Genomic DNA, 17,157 nt, shown 5'->3' with positions numbered 1-17,157 from the left:
AACAAACTTGCACATCCTGTACATGTATCCCAGAACTTAAAGTGTAATAAACAACAACAACAAAAAAAAAATGGGATTTTCTTCTCACACGTAGAGCTCTTCCAATTATTGATGTTTATTCCTTTTTTCTACATGGCATCATTTTTGAGGGAAATGATGTTTCTCCTTTAAATATTTACTTATAGGGTTTTATGCCAAATGCAATGGATTATCATGTATTAACAGCTACATCATTCTAGCAAGGCTCTCCAGTTACATTAGAGTGGAAATGCCGAGGTTTGGTACACCTCTTTGCTTGCCCCACACTTGAAACAGAAAACATTGTTTGGAAGATTTTTTCATTTAAGGGAGACAGCCTCTCTATGCTCTCCTTAGCTTTATAAATGTCATGACTATAAATGATAATGTTTCAAATGGAGAGATATTTTACAATCCAAATCAGCAGGGTTATCTCACGCAATCACTGAACTATAAAGCCAGGGGCCTACCAAGCCCTCTTCTGTTATTTCCTTATCTCTCCTCATTTGAATCTACTAATTATTGCTCAGATAGTACTTAAGAAGGACAATGGAGGTGTAGCCTGAGGGCTGGGATCCAACCCTGGCTCTGCTTTATAATGTTAGACAGCTTTATAATGTTAATGTTCACCAGCTTTATAATGTTAGACAAATTCTTTACCACTCTATGTTCAAAGGGTTAAATTAGGGAGTTCCAGTCAATGATCTATTTTTGCTCCAACATCCTGGGGGTTTGCAAGTTTGTGAGAACGTAGACTTGGTTTTGAGGATTTAAACGTGGCTATTGATGTTCATAATTTCTCATATCAGAATATTTGCTTGACAATTATTTCTATGAAAATATGTATTATGGCATAAAAACAGTTTGAATGGTCATTTTTTTCAAAAATGTAATAATAAAACCATGATCATTTTTTGCTATGTATCCATATTGCATGGAAATAAAAAATTTTTAAAGGCTAGAAAAGTAAAAGTAGTTGCTGTTCATTGAGGAAATGAAGATTTACATTTGGTTTCTGGCATTGTTCTTGAGACTCTCAAATATAAACCCACCAAGTAGGCTACATTTAGGCATATTGTTGCTCAGTTACTGGGTCTTGGCTGTGTACTTAGCGATAATTTGATATCACTTCCTTCAGTGTAAACACCAAGGAAAGCTCTCTTGCTCTCTTTCTTTATTACAATGCTTGGACATGGGCTCTGATCTTTTACAACGGTTGGACATCACTAAAATGTTTGGGCGACCTCACCTCTAGTCTGATGATGACCTCGTGCAAATTAGAAAAAAAATCATTCGTTCCCTAAGTCATTTTACTACCAGCAGCCAGAAAATGGTTCTATGATTAATCCAAATCTATGGTAAACACAAATATGAATGGTGCCACCCAGAGCTGGACAATGCAAAATTATACATTGTCAGTTTTATTGATCCAAATTTTAGTTGATAGAATTTCAACACTTTGGGTAACTTTGCAAACATCCTTTCTCACCTTTGAGACTCTGTCTCCTCATATGAAAAAGACTGAATGAGATAATCTCTTGAGATGATGTTTTGAGCAATTATGAGATGGTCTTCAAGTAAAAGGAGCATTGCATGAACTGTTTAAGACATAGCCTGCTCTTGCTCCGGTTTTCAAATATTTTTCCTTCACTTAAAGGTTTTCTCCAAATTGAATCTCCTTTAGTCCCTATTCCTGCAGGTCAGGAAAATCTATTCTTTAAAAAATAAATTTTCTTTAAAAATACAAATTGCAGCTGGGTGTGCTGGCTCACACCTGTAATCCCAGCACTTTGGGAAGCCAAAGTGGGAGGATCACTTGAGCCCAAGAGTTTGAAACCAGCCTGGGCAACATAGCGAGACCCCATCTCTACAAAGTTTTTTTAAATAGCCAGGGTTTGGTGATGCAGGTCTGTCTTCCCAGCTACTTGGGAGGCTGAGATGGGAGGATTGCTTGATTCCAAGAGGTGGAGGCTGCAGTGAACTATGATCACGCCACTGCACTACAGTCTGCATGACAGAGCAAGACCCTGTCTCAAAATAAATAAATACATTTAAAAAAATAGTGGATATAGGTTATAAGCAGTTACGCTTAAAAAAGCACTGCTCTTGAAAAAGCAGTTGCTGAGGCCACATTGTACCCAGGGGTAACAAGCCTCGTGCCTTTCCCTGAACGCCATGCCTGTCCTTGCCTTCTCAGTCGAAGAGAGTTGATTTTGAAAGTTGTTATCAAGGGAGGTGGATTTTGTTCTGGGCCATCCTTTCATGGCAAGATTGTATCTTTCATTGCAGGACATTCAATATCCTTGGCCTTCACTCACCAAATGCCAAAAACAACCCCCTAATCCTTATGACAACCAAAAAAAAAAAAAAAAAAAAAAAAAAAAAAAAAAAAAAAAAAAAACACCACCCTTACCCCATTTCCAAACACCCTCTTGAGAAATGGCATCACTCTTGGTTGAGATACCATTTTACCATCAATTTGCACTCTGGCCTTGAAATGCGCTTTGGAAACATACCACCGCATCTTTTGCCAGAAGCCTCAAAGGCCAGGCATAAGCCTTTTTACACGAAGAGAGTGAAAGTGTCCTTAGAAGAGAGCATTGCATATGGCTTCTCTGAAAAACGGGGCTCCTTGTCTATGTAATAACTGGGGAAACTGAAATTCAAATGAGTTTCCTAAGATCACTCATTAGATAATAGGCTGTGTTGACTCTACAAATAAAATACCTTAAGGACCCAGCATCTTAGTGTACCTTATTAATGTACATCATAATTATATCAATGTCATTGTTGGTCATTTTTTGATTACTGGTAATGTACCAGTACCTTACAAATTTCATTTATCCTTTCCACAGCTCTAGAAGTATTCATATCCCCTTACACAGATTAGAAAACTGATGCTTAGAAAAGTGAAGTAGTTTGGCCACGCTCTCCCAGCTAAGTGGCAGAGCGAGGATTCAAGCTGATGTTCGTGAGACTAAAAAGCAGTGTACTGGCCCATGGCCTGGTGCTTTTTTTAGTCCACCTTACTTTGAAGTAGCAGGAAAGTTAACTGAAATCCCTAACTTTTGAACCAGGCTGTCGGTAGCAACCTAAAAACAATTATTTTGCACTGTGTTCGGCCGGAGATGTTATTTTCATTATTGCTAGAACTACTCTCAGCAGGGTCACCTCATTAGCTGAAGAAAATGTTCCCTGTTGTTCCGTGAGAGACGGATCAGATGGAGAAGCATAAAAACAAACTTCAGAAAGTGATTCTGTGTTCCCCTCATTTAGAGGATGGAACAGTAATCCCCTTCTTCTCTGATTCCCAGCCTGCTAAGTGATGTTTTATTTCTGTAGTTGCAGAAGTGTTTTGAAAATGATGGAAAAAGTTTTACAGGGATGCCTTCCAAAACTCTTTATCAGTGTTTCCATAACAGTAAATTGGAGTGTCGAACCTTTGGTGAGTACACTTAATGTTGGTCTGTTTTAAATTTTCCCATGTAGGAAAATAAGAGTTTGGCTAGATTGGTCCTAATTGCCTATGAGGAATAACTAAAGTAAGTGAGACTTTGTAAAATATTTTAAATTTTTTTTAATATTAAATATTTCAATATTTTTAATATTTTAAATAGAGTGAGGCTATATTTAATATTTTTTAATATTTTCTTTTTGTTCAGAACAACCTCAAATGCAAACACTTCATCAGTTATATTGATACACCTATTGACAGACATCTCCCAAGCCATGTGTTATAGAAGCCATCTATAAAACCCTATCACTTTGCTCCATTTGAAAATCCATATTTATAGAAACCAAAGTGATTTTTTTCAAAATGACTTTTTCGATCACAGGATTTGGATTTCACTTAGAATAAAATCAAAACTCATTGTGGAGGGCAGGTGCAGTGACTCACGCCTGTAATCCCAGCATTTTGGGAGGCTGAGGTGGGCAGATAGCTTGAGCCCAGGATTTCTAGACAAGTCTAACCAACATGGTGAAACCCCGTCTCTAGTAAAAATACCAAAATTAGCCAGACGTGGCGGTGCATGCCTGTAATCCCAGCCACCCGGGAGGCTGAGACAGGAGAATCGCTTGAACCCGGGAGGCGGAGGTTGCAGTGAGCCAAGATCACGCCATTGCACTCCAGCCTGGGCGACAGAGGGAGACTCCACATCCTGGCCCACCAGGACATGACCTCGTGCTGCCTGTCCTCTGACCCCACCTCCTCCCTTTCTTTTCTCGCTTGCTCCCCACCCTCTAAGCATTCTGTCTCTCTGTCAGGACTTTGGTATTTATTGTCGTTTCTCATCAAGCACTTACCTCCTGATCTTCACTTGGCAGATTCCATCTTTTTTTCAAGCTCCAGGTCAAATTTTATCTCAATTAAAAAAAAAAAAATTCTCGGCGGGGCGCGGTGACTCAAGCCTGTAATCCCAGCACTTTGGGAGGCCGAGATGGGCGGATCACAAGGTCAGGAGATCGAGACCATCCTGGCTAACACAGTGAAACCCCGTCTCTACTAAAAAATACAAAAAAAAAACTAGCCGGGCGAGTTAGCGGGCGCCTGCTGTCCCAGCTACTCGGGAGGCTGAGGTAGGAGAATGGTGTAAACCCGGGAGGCGGAGCTTGCAGTGAGCTGAGATCCCGCCACTGCACTCCAGCCTGGGCGACAGAGCGAGACTCCGTCTCAAAAAAAAAAAAATTCTTCCTCAATTCCCTAAGTTGGGCATCCTGACATCTCCAAACACATTACAGTCTTTTGGTTTATTTTTAAAAGAAATTTTTTTACTATTTGAAATGATCTTATTATTTTGTTTACTTGCTTATTTTCTGTTAAACTTCAGTAAAAATAGGAAAGTATCTCCATGTCTACAACAGAACCCAGAATATAATAAGGTTCAAGAGCATTTGCTAAATGGATGATGAATGAGTGAATGAATTCCAATTCTGTACCTGGAATGAGATTGAAGTTTCAGATAAATACCATAAGGCACAAAACATTTATTGAGTAGTTCAAATCTACATAATTTGTGCAAGTTGACATTCAAATTGAAATTACAAAGTTATATTCTCTATTCTTGGTCGGCCTGTCAAGAACAGGAATTCTGGTGGGAAGCAGGGATAAAAAACTCAGAACTGCTTTACAGGGAGAAATTTCAGACCACATGATATCTAGCTGGAGATAGGCTTTCCTTTTGCCAGGGGCGACTTTTCTGCTTATTCAAGCAGGACCATGCTGATTCTTTTCTTTATATTTTTTGAGACAGAGTCTCGCTCTATCACCCAGGCTGCAGTGCAGTGACACAATGTCTGCTCACTGCAATCTCCGCCTCCCAGTCTCAAGTGACTCTCCTTCCTCAGCCTCCCGAGTAGCCGGGATCACAGGCACGCACCACCATGCCTGGCTAAGTTTTTGTATTTTTGGTAGAGACAGGCTTTCAGCATGTTGCCCAGAGTGTCTCATACTCACGAGCTCAGGCGATCCACCTGCCTCAGCCTCTTAAAGTGCTGGGATTACAGACATGAGCCACCATGCCCGGCCTGCCAGGCTGATTCTTACCAAAGTTTCAGGATGAGCATCATAGGATTTATAAATATGCCTTTTATACTCATTTCCTTGCCCTCTGACCTGCAAGAATAAGTCTTTTGACATTCCTCTATTTAACATCATCACTTTCAGGAGGATGGCATTGTGATCTGTTTCTCCTCTACTAGCAGTGAACTTGTTTTGTGTTAAGTCTTTGGGTTTTGAAAATAGAGCCTGTATATGTCCCAGATGTCCTTTTATTGAGTTCCCAGAATACAAATGGAAACATTTTATTACCAGACAGTGGTGTTTAAAAATGAAAATCAAACCTAATACATGGACTCAGACAACTGGAATAAGGAATATAATATTTATAAAACTGAGTAGGAGGTTGCAATCATTGCTCTAAAATAAAGCATTAAAAATTAATTCAGAGCAAACCGGTCTGTGCTACAGCAAAGCTCTATTTCATTAAGGTAGCACTGCATGTTTCTCCGGAATTAGTTCCCCCAAATAGGTAAATAGCTTGTAAGAACTGAGTGTTCGGCAAACTACAGAAGTGCTACGTGAGGCACGATTTAGAGCTGCTTTTAGTATTACAGCTTTATAGACCTTTCATTTTGAACCAATTAATTGTGAATCTTGCAGTTTTTCTCTGTTTTTCACCCTTGAGTATTACTAGGAAGGTTTAATTCACATGCTTCTTAGTCATCTTCATTTGGTTAATCCAGATGGTTCTATATCATTTGATCAATTCATATGCAGCAGAATAGTAAATCTTGGAGAACTGTGGTTACCAGTTATAAGAAATACTTTAAAACTTTCCATAGGTTTTTCATTTCAAAAAGTTTGTGTTGCACATATTTTAAGTGACTTTTCCCTATCTTATTCTACTTCACATTATTCTCATTATCCATATTGCATTATTATTGTCGGTTTCCATCTTCAGAATACACTAAAAAGGAAGAGACATAAAATGCTAGTGCTATTTCTGCATTTTCTATTGAGATGAAGTTTTTATTTTTACCGATATACACCATTTCTCTGAAGTCCTAAAATAAATAACCTTATAACCTCTAGGCCCTATTGATTTTCTAATGATTTCAAATAAAAAGCATCCAGTTTCCATTGCATTGACAAACTGTTCAGTCCCTGGGCAAAACCTATTGGATTCCTATTAAATGAAGGGGGCAAGAAACAACAGAAAATCCAAAAAGTAGATTTGAGATGGAGTCGGGGAGAGGTGGTCTCAGCTTAGCTCAGTAAATGGGTACTTAACCTTTGACCAATGATGACAGGTCTTCTTTAGTTCTCTTAGACCAAGAGCAAGCTGTTATGATTAAATAAAAAAGAAAAAAAACTGTTTAGAGCCTTACTGAATATGTCCTGGGAATTAAAGCATATGGCAGGGATAAGGAAAAAAGATTTTCCTTATGCTAATGACCCTTGATGTCTGAAATAAATTAGATCCATTAGAGTTTATGCTCAATAAAAGAAAGACTTTAAGCACTCCAAAGTTAGTGACTCGAGACCAGTTTTTGCTCTAAAATTCAATCTGCCTGCTTATTAATTCTTAGTGAGGCTCCAGAGCAGACAGGAGATGCAAAATCATAATTCTGTACTGAACCAGAATTTTAAAAGACCACAGGTTTCTTTTCCTTTTAATTAAACCATTTTTCATGCTTCCTATTTTCTTTCCCTCATTAATTTGATTTTGTTCCCATTTTTGTTTCATTTTTTTTTTTTTTTTCTTTTCAAGGTTTCATTTATCCCATTTCAACTGAACAGAGAACCCAGAATGAATATGGATTTTCTTGTAAGTTTGATGTTTGGATTTTATGTTGCTGAATAATCATTTAACGTTATTGCCCCTAGTTCAAGTTTACCTTTCTTTGGATTACAGATGTGCACACAGGAAATAGGAGCCTAATATATTCTAACATGAAAAATAAATTAGATTTTTGCTGCTGAAGAGAAGAAAGGGTCATTTCAAGACTCTGCCAGCTTTAAAATCTATCAGTCTACCATTCAAACCCTGAGTCCCAGTAGCTGACAAAACATATCATGAAATATGCTGATATAAGTAAAGGGCAGGGTTCAAATACTAAAAAGGAAAGGGTTGAAAAAAGACAGATCTATTGAGCTAGAAATCATGAATGTTGAATAGGTAATAATGACCTGGTAAAGTAAAACGTTAAGGATTTAGATATAATATTCTGACCAGAGTTCAGAAGCCTGCAGCAGTGCCTCAAATAAAACCCAACAGAAAAGTGAAGCAAGCACTTTGAAAGCAGCACTCACCCAACTAAGAAAACTTGTTTTTTTGAAGAAAATCTGCTAATATTGACTTGATTGTTAAGAAAGTGAATATTCTGGAAATTTTGGGAAGAAAATTATTTTTAAGAGAAAGCAAAACCCTTTTGGATACATTACATTTAAACACAAAATGCTAAAAGAGATAGAGCAATTTCCAATAGAGAATTCATTTACACTGCTAATATGTGAAAGATTGCGTGATATTAGAGTGTGGGTTATCTTGTGAGCCACTGGCAAATGAAATGATGACTTATTTCACCATGGAAACCACGTGGCTGTGAGTCTTAGGACAGGGCCATGGTTCCTCCCATTTTAGGAGGTCATGGGACCTACAAATTTGAAAGTTCTCTCTCCCTGAAAAATGCATATGTATATAACACTGACCATTAAATTCTAGGTTGTTCTCGACCACCTGAAGTACCAATGTAACAACCTCTTTTACAGTGAGTGGAGCAGCTTTGATTAATTTTGCTGAACATGTTTTTGTGTATCACAGAAAACTAAAACCAGAGACTTAAAAACGTCAAAGGGGTCCACAAAGGTTTCATTTCATTTGTTTGTTTTAATTATCAGCTTCTATCACCTTTTCCAGTTGGATGAAAGCATGTTCTATGCCACCAAGGCAACATGCAACATTTATAGGAATTCTGTTCCAGAAACAAGGCCTCAGTTGACTGACACGCTGTGTTGGTCAAATGCTTATTTGCCTTTTGGGGTAGTCTGACCTTTCTGATCACTGAACCAGGCCTTTATCTTCCTTAGTGCACAAGAGAGCTATATTTTATTCTAGTAATGAGTAGCTCAAATGTAAATCTCTGACAGGGGATCGTGAGAAGCTTAGGGTTCTCAGAGATAATACTGCATCTGTATCAAAGCCTGGACTTAGAAAAGGTTATCGGCATTAACCTCTGTCCCCCAGATCTGGGCCCTCTGAACGCACACCTTTCAAATCTAATATGTTTGCTGCTAATATTTGCTTTGCTTAGTTACACCATTCCCACCCACCTCTCCATTGATTTAGGGGGAAATGAGGAGAGTGCTATGGAAAGTAATCTGATGACTTGGAGTGATACTTAGGAAAATATTCTGGTTCAATAAATATACAGATTTAAAACATGCCAGATATTTCTAACAGTGTTTATGTTTATGTTTTTAAAGAACTATCAGAGAATTCAAAAACCCTTCCAAACTTTTCCACCTGAAATGAGTAATAAACTATTTTTTTTTCCTGTGGGTTGGGATAGTTTTAGTTCTAGTTTCTTTATATGCCTAGCAATAAATGGTCTGTTATGCTGCCCAATTATAAGATAGATTAGTGGGTGGATAGAGGCAGAGTGAGAAAGGAAAAGAAATCAGAGATAATTTTCCACTGAAAGGCCACAGCCATTTTATATAGCTTTTGAAATAGATTTGAAATTAACCTATAAAAAAAGGCAGTAAATGTCTGAAAAAATTATAGCAATACATATGTGTACTGTGGGAAATTTCTATAAGCAGCTGGTTCAGTGTTTCACTCTTCCTTCTAGCTGCTCCTGATTCAGATGATGTTGCTCTCTATGTTGGGATTGTGATAGCAGTGATCGTTTGCCTGGCGATCTCTGCAGTTGTGGCCTTGTTTGTGTATCGGAAGAATCATCGTGACTTTGAGTCAGATATTATTGACTCTTCAGCACTCAATGGGGGCTTTCAACCTGTGAACATCAAGGCAGCAAGACAAGGTCAGTTGACATTCCACTTCACACCCTGTTACTTATGCATGTAAGCAGTTTCAAAATCAATGACTTCAGAGTCATCTCATTCAGCTAGAATGTAAGCTCCATGAAGACAGCAATTTGAGTTAATTTTGTTCATTACTGTATTGATGTCATTTATATAACAAATGAGAGTTAACAAGGTAAACAAATCCTCTTTTTTTCTTTTCTGACAGATTGCTCTGTCACTTTTTAACTTCTATTTGAAAAGAGTACACTGACTGGTTGACTGATTTCTTGAGTCTCCTTTTTTCCTTCCTTTGACTAGATATCTTGTATTGCTATGAATACAATAATTTACCAATGAACCCAAATCCAGGATAGACCAGGGAAACCATAGCTAATCGTCACCTAGCGGGGCTCATTGTTCATTCCAATCTGTTGAAAGAGCTAAATACCTTGGGCATAATGAGTAGATGTCAAAGCAAATTATAGAATGAGCTTGACCACTTACTTATAGCCAATAATAAAATAGCTGGTAGTTATCTGATTGCCCTGTTTTCAGTAGAGCCTGTCTATCCATCTCCAATATTAGCTGAGCTGCTTTACTTTTGGCTCAGAAAGTGTGAGGGGGAGTCTGACTAATGTAGTTTGGCCTGAATGGAGAACGCCAATGGGATTATTTTCTCTTTCTGACTCAGATCTGCTGGCGGTACCCCCAGACCTCACGTCAGCTGCAGCCATGTACAGAGGACCTGTCTATGCCCTGCATGATGTCTCAGACAAAATCCCAATGACCAACTCTCCAATTCTGGATCCACTGCCCAACCTGAAAATCAAAGTGTACAACACATCAGGTGCTGTCACCCCCCAAGATGACCTCTCTGAGTTTACATCCAAGCTGTCCCCTCAGATGACCCAGTCGTTGTTGGAGAATGAAGCCCTCAACCTGAAGAACCAGAGTCTAGCAAGGCAGACTGATCCATCCTGTACCGCATTTGGCAGCTTCAACTCGCTGGGGGGTCACCTTATTGTTCCCAATTCAGGTAATTCCTAGAGGTTTAAATTGCAAAGAGGCAGCTTGAAACATATTTTTCCATACCAAAATATTTTTTGTTTGTGGGATGTTTTCATTAGGCCTGAAATGTTAAATGTGACCTATCCAGCCCAAATCTACTTTCAATGTAAACAGAACATTTCTTTAGACAGAATCAGCAAAACTATTTCTCTTCCTCCAACCAATTCCGAAAACACTTCCTCTAGAAATTTTATACTCACAACTTTCTGCTGAGGTATAATTTAGAACCATCATTTGACCTCCTTTTTACTAGAACTTCAGAAGGCAACATCAAGCCACAAGTCCTAATGTTGTCATTATACTTTAAAAGGACAAACTAATTATAAAATATATAATTTGGTTCAGTTCCAATTTACTACATGAATCAATACTACAGAACACAAATTTTTTGATCATCAGAGGCATCATAATTGACATCAAATCTTCATTTATTAACCTAACTGCATAACACAGTCTTTCACCTCACAGTATTGATAGTGTACACTGTACTCACTCCTACCTCTGATATTTGTATCCAGAATCACCAGATTCATCAGGTGTGCTTTTGTACTATTATTTGGTTTCAGTTTATTATGTAGTCTCTCTGCATCTAGAGAATAAGCCTCATAAAGGTCTTTCATGGTGAACAAAAGTTAATGACGATACTTTTGGATTAAAAATTGATATTCATTAATTAATATTAGTAATGAGCTCGGAACCATGGGTGATAAAAGGGTTAATGACTTCCTCTCTAAATCTACCTTAATTCTTTTGGGCAAGGCTGTGAGTATTTTGTAAATACAGTAATACCTAAAATGTAAATACCTAAAATGTTGTCACATTAAAAAAACATAATGTATGTATAGTCAAGGAATATACAGACAAATGAGTCTTCAGGCCTGAATATGAAATTTTATTTGATTCTTCCTGTCATTCACTCTTTCATTTCAATGCCTTGGCAACTTTTACCCTAAACCTTTGAAAGTATATTTTCACACAATCAAAACATTTAATAAAATATCTTTTTTTCACAGTTTACATAGCTGAAATCATGTATTATATAATGTTTTCCACCCTTTTCTCATTAGTCATTAAGCTATTGCATGCTCTTTAAAATCATGATTTTAAATATCTTTATAACAGTCCATTATTGAATGAATCAAAACATACTTTAATGTTCTTCCATTGTTTAAACATTACAATTGTTCTCAAAATAGTTATTTTCCCTCTTATATGTATTGGATTCTGCCTTTTCTTCCCATTTCTACCTACCACTTTTTTACATGTACATTATTATAAAGGCCTCTTAAGTGGAAGGGAGTGAGCTAGCATGTTTTAAATGTTTCCTATGTATTAGGCAATGGTGATCAACATATGATATTTTATTTAATGGACAAACAATAGTTACCTATTACTTTATATTCATAATGCTGTTTCATCCCCATAACAAAGATGAAGGTATGTTTTATGTTTTCAACGAAAAAAATAAAAGCACTGAGGCTTGGTAGCCTCATGTGTGATCTTCCCGCTGTGTCCTCCACAAATCATTCTGTACGTTGACTGTCCACTTCCTACAACACCAGGGCTCTCATATTACTCTCCTTCTCAAGAGGGCTGTGGCTCACCATATTCAACCAGTTACATAAAGGCCTTTGAATAACTACTACCTCTTAACTCTCCATTCTTTTTTCTTGAGACTTTCCAGTGTGGTCAGGCAAGTTTTCATATTGCTCCACACTCATTTGGCATATTCCATTTCCTCGCTAATTACATTACGAATTACTCAAAGACAGGAAGGCTAACTTTTCCTTCTTGAAATTCACAACAGTGCCAAACACTGTACTCACAAAGATGCTTCATAAATTTGTATGGAGCCAAAGGAAGCTGGATTTTATGGGAATCAAATGATGGAGCCAAACATCTTTGGAGTGCTGTCCACACTGAATCACTCTTCGTGATGATGAGCAGTGGTGTGGGCCCCAGACCACCACCATGGGCATCACCTGGCAACTGGTTGAACTAAAAAATCTCCTACCCCACACCCCATATCTCTGAATCAGAAACTCTGGGGGTAGGGACCAGTAATCTGTGGTTTAACAAGCTCTCCAGGTGGTTCTGATGTGAGCTCAAATTTGCAAGCCACTGCTACAGCAGACACAGTTAGCTTAGAACACAGCCCAATCTGATAGTTCTGCAAAAGGACACCGATTAGCAACTAACTAGAAATGCTTTGACCTGCTGTGACTAAACTAGGAGTTACTGTTCACTTTCTAGAGTTAAGTATAATAAAAGGTCTTCACCAATTCTTATACCATTGTGGAATTACATTGATGCTAACCAGATATTTTTAAAATACATGTTTTTTTGTTTTTTTGTTTTTTGTTTTTTTTAATGTTGAAGTTGGCATTTCCCTGACTTTGAATCTTGTGGGGATTTTCAAAAAATTGGAAATGATGCATCATTACAGCTGTTTGAAATTTTGAACAATTGTTGGTTTTCCCCTTGTCTTGCAAGGAAAACAACAGTGGAACCATCTGTCTGTTCCTTAAATAAAACAAGAGTTTAAAAAGTTACATCATTCCTTTAAGTAATTCCATAAGAGTTCAGAGGGAGCTGTGGTAAGGAGGCCAATAAGGAAGGAAAACAGAGCAACTCGGAATATTTACATGTCTTTAGAGAAAATGAAGCAGGTTTATGGCTGTGCGGTCACAAAATCTCCTCATTCCCTTTTACATGCTGCGAAAGCTTTGATTCCTAGGTCTTATATGACTGCTTTTCTCTTTTGCTATTCAGGAGTCAGCTTGCTGATTCCCGCTGGGGCCATTCCCCAAGGGAGAGTCTACGAAATGTATGTGACTGTACACAGGAAAGAAACTATGAGGTAAATATGCTTTTTCTGGTGCACTGACTTTACCAATGTCTAACTTGGAGGAGAATTGTACGATAGACACAATAAACCCAACACATTTTTGTCTCAAGTGCCTTGCTTCTGGCGTACATTATTTTTCGCCTGACCTACAAGAGGTCAGGTTTTACTTCTCTTTGTCTTTGAAGCTCCAGACACTTTTGCAGATCTTGAATATGGGTAGAAGGCTAGAGATCTTTTCCCAAGTGGACATGTTGCCATATTTCCTGAAAAAATGTCCAGAAATGTGATCCCCAGATTGTCTGGAGAGACAAGTGGGTAGACACAGAGACATCAACTTCATGGGACCTGGCTCAGAAATCCAGCCTGTTCCTATTACAGAGTCAAAGGTCACAAAGGATTGAACAACTCCCCCAATCCGTACCACTCCCACTCAGCCTAGCCCTTAATTTCTGACCCATGGATTCTTCCTTTTGTGACTGTCTTCTAGCTTAAGTGTTACCAATTTCCTTCTTATGTTTAGCACTTATAAATTCCATATTAGGCCATTCAGAACGGGTCTAGGATTGATTAAAACTAGATTGAATTAAAAGGTTTTGTTTAGACTGTTTCATAATCATAGAGATGAAGTTATTTTAAGTAAAAATAACAAGAGGCGTTGAGATGTCCTAAATTCAATTTTCATTTTGGCCTTTAACAAATTGTTCTGGGTCTTTCTTGATTAGTTTCCATGTAAAATGCGTGTGTTAAATAGTGCTTTAGAAGCCTGATTAATGCTTCTGAAGCACAGCGAGATCTTCAAATGAAAGATGTTGTTAAAATGGAGATCCTCATCATGTAATTATCATTGTTTCTCCCAAGGGGAAAAGCATCGGCTCCTCAGCCCTGAGCTCTGAGTATAAAGCATGAGTGACAGTGCACAACTACGTTATCATTATAACGCATTATACCTTTTCTTTTCCCAGCTCTCATCCTCAGAAAAACATCCATGTTTAGTCTTATTCTTCACTAGCCATAAAGCTTTTTTATTATGCTCTCAGGTGGAGATATTGGCATTTATAATTGGTGTGACCCAGAACATTTTTTTCGTCGGGTAGTGTACTTCCACCTACATAAATACTAGCCTGTCTAAGAAAATAATACAATTCTTGAGCATTATTCATGCCTTAAATTTGAGCAACAGAAAATCACTAAAAGGCTTGTATTTACTCACATCAAATATTCATTTTTTTTCATTCCCAATGCAAAGCAACATTCACAGGCCCTCAAAGCTCCCTTCTTTTGCATCAGGAGAAAAGAAGATTAGCAAACTACAAGATCTCTTTATTTCGTTTTATTTTTCTTCCTCTCATCCAGAATCAAGGTTAGCATTAAGATCTATCCATCAAGGCCTTTGCCAGCATGGACATTTTGTTTAAACAGAAATAAGTATTCGCTTGAGCTTTACGGTGATTAACAGTAAGATGCCTGGGCTCTCTTATTTTCCATCCGGTTATCATTATCTGCAGCTGAAGATCAAGCCTTAACGGGCTGCTGCAGGCACCGGCTGAAGCTGAAAGAGGTGTGCATTCACGTGCCTGCTCTTCTCATACTTTCCTTGGCAGCAGAATCAGGATAATTGTACATTTTAGATGAAAGAAAGAGAAAACAGAAAATTGATAAAGCTAGACACTTTTCTGTTTTTAGGGTCCTCTGCCTTTGACTATAATGAAAAGGAAACTATCAATCACTCCTTGCTATGCCTACCATCTGAAGTTAGGTGCAGAGGGAATTACTCTGTTGAATTTGATGTGCATAAAAGAAGTTCTGTGTATAAAAATGAAGCTAGGAAAACCTCAAGATCTCAAAAGAAAATATGCACCAGAGACCGTGAACCAAGGAACAAACATAGGAGGATAACCGTTTCAGATAAATGAGAAGTCTTCTCTTCACTAGTTTTCTGTTATGAACCAGATGCATATTTATTGTAAAACACAATGGCAAGATTGTGCTTTAGGATATAGTTGTACTACAAAGCATCCCTGCCCTTCATCCAGCAAACTCGTCATTTCATTTACTTCTCACTATGTTCTGCAAGCTGTGATGAGCTCCACTTTAAAGATGAAGAAACTGAGGCACAGGGGAATTGGGTTCCATAGCCAAGGTTTCACAGTTAATACCTTAGCAGGGCAGAATTCAAACTCAGGCTTTTCTGATCACAAAGCACTTTCTGCTTCCTAATGTGCCATCCTCCTCCATCGCACCAATGCACAAAGCAAACCTCTGCCTACGTATTATGGTGCATTTTTGGATACACTTTCTATTGCTCACTAAAGATCCTTTCTATCCACACATGCTACAAGACAGAACTTCTTTGGGAGAAGACTCCTGTGAGGACATCAGGAGCTGTGATGTTACTATGCATTTGTAGGAAAATTCTGAGCATTTTTCTCCATTTTCCTTCTCTCTGATTCCTTTTATTGCATCGCAAACTGGGTATCTTTCCAGCTGGATGGTATCCAGCCGGTCATCTGTGGATGTGAATTGTCTGAAGGGAGGCGTGAACTTAATTACATGTGGCATAGTGAATGTGACAAGAGAGGTCTTATCATTACGGAATATGCTCTAAGCGAAAGTGCAAGCTGGCAGCTGAACAGCCTGAATGAGCCACAGAGATGGGACAAGCGGTCTCTGACCAAAGAGGGTGCAGAGCTGCAAGGTCGTGCTCAGGATTTCTGCCTCTCCTGCTTCACAGATCTCTGGAGAGGTGGCGAAGCCTTTGTTTTCCTGATGGATACAATTTCCACAATTAATGCTGCTAACATGGGCCTTTTTGCCTTGTTTCTAGTAGCAGTTTGCACAAGTGAACCCGACCTAGACTGAAATTTTGTCCTGTATTGATTCTTGTTGGAAAACAATTTGAGTTGAAGATATGAAAGGTGATTTTCCCTTTTCTCTGCATTCTGTACTCACCTCGCAGTTTTATCAAAAGGTGAATAAATCAATTTAGAAATTCCAAATACAAAGGTAAATAGAACACCTTTTTTATAAACTGTGGGGAGCCGCGGAGCTTCTGAGCAGCTGAGTGACACAGGAATAGCAGCGCTTTTTAAAGATTGATTCGGTGACAGTGTGCGGGATGCATCGGTGGAGGGAACAGAAGGACTTGCCCAGAAGGGTTGGTGCCTGGGTGGGCCCTGGCAGTAATGCAGGTGTGAGGAGAGAGGAGGAGGAGGAGCCAGGCCGGAGGGTGAGCCCAGGTTCCAGTCTGAGAGAATGGGGAGGGTATCAAGAGAATCTGTTTCAGAAGAGACACTATTTCACAGCTTGCTAGAAGTGTTGCAAAGGAGGGGCAGAACACACAGAATAGATTCAAGAATCAAGCCTGGGGCACTGTGAGAATTGTAAGAAAGGTGAGAAGCAGCGGTAGCTCCAGGGGAGAGGACAGATTCCAGTTTGGATGCGTTCAGTGTGAGTGGGAATGTGGATTCCTGCTAGGCACGTGGAAGTGAAGTCATGGCAGGGAAGGAACCTCCAGCCGAGAACATGCAGGGGCAGAAAGAACTGGGGAAAGAACTTTAAGAAATAGTCCGACAAAGGTTTGACTGTGATGAGAGAAACTAGACAGAACATGTAAGGATAAGGCTAATGAAGAGTTTGCATCTAGCACAGGACTTAACATATTACGGTGTTAGGAGTAGTGGCTCCTCAATGAATA

At 38.7% G+C, this 17,157-nt stretch overlaps 1 protein-coding gene across 1 annotated transcript in view; it reads left to right on the top strand.

Moving 5' to 3' along the window:
- The window catches only part of UNC5C (unc-5 netrin receptor C), a 382,951-nt gene that overhangs the window by 322,208 nt on the left and 43,586 nt on the right, over nucleotides 1–17,157 (top strand). Inside the window, exons 8-11 of the mRNA XM_010385580.2 lie at nucleotides 7,290–7,346; nucleotides 9,373–9,564; nucleotides 10,239–10,583; nucleotides 13,388–13,475. Of these exons, the coding sequence (XP_010383882.1) occupies nucleotides 7,290–7,346; nucleotides 9,373–9,564; nucleotides 10,239–10,583; nucleotides 13,388–13,475 (682 nt within the window). The remainder of the gene's footprint in view (nucleotides 1–7,289; nucleotides 7,347–9,372; nucleotides 9,565–10,238; nucleotides 10,584–13,387; nucleotides 13,476–17,157) is intronic.

This window comes from Rhinopithecus roxellana, chromosome 2 (genome assembly GCF_007565055.1).
Source record: "Rhinopithecus roxellana isolate Shanxi Qingling chromosome 2, ASM756505v1, whole genome shotgun sequence".
Taxonomy (NCBI): domain Eukaryota; kingdom Metazoa; phylum Chordata; class Mammalia; order Primates; family Cercopithecidae; genus Rhinopithecus; species Rhinopithecus roxellana.
The sequence above is the reverse complement of the archived record's forward strand: the minus strand, read 5'-3'. Positions and strand labels throughout refer to the sequence as shown.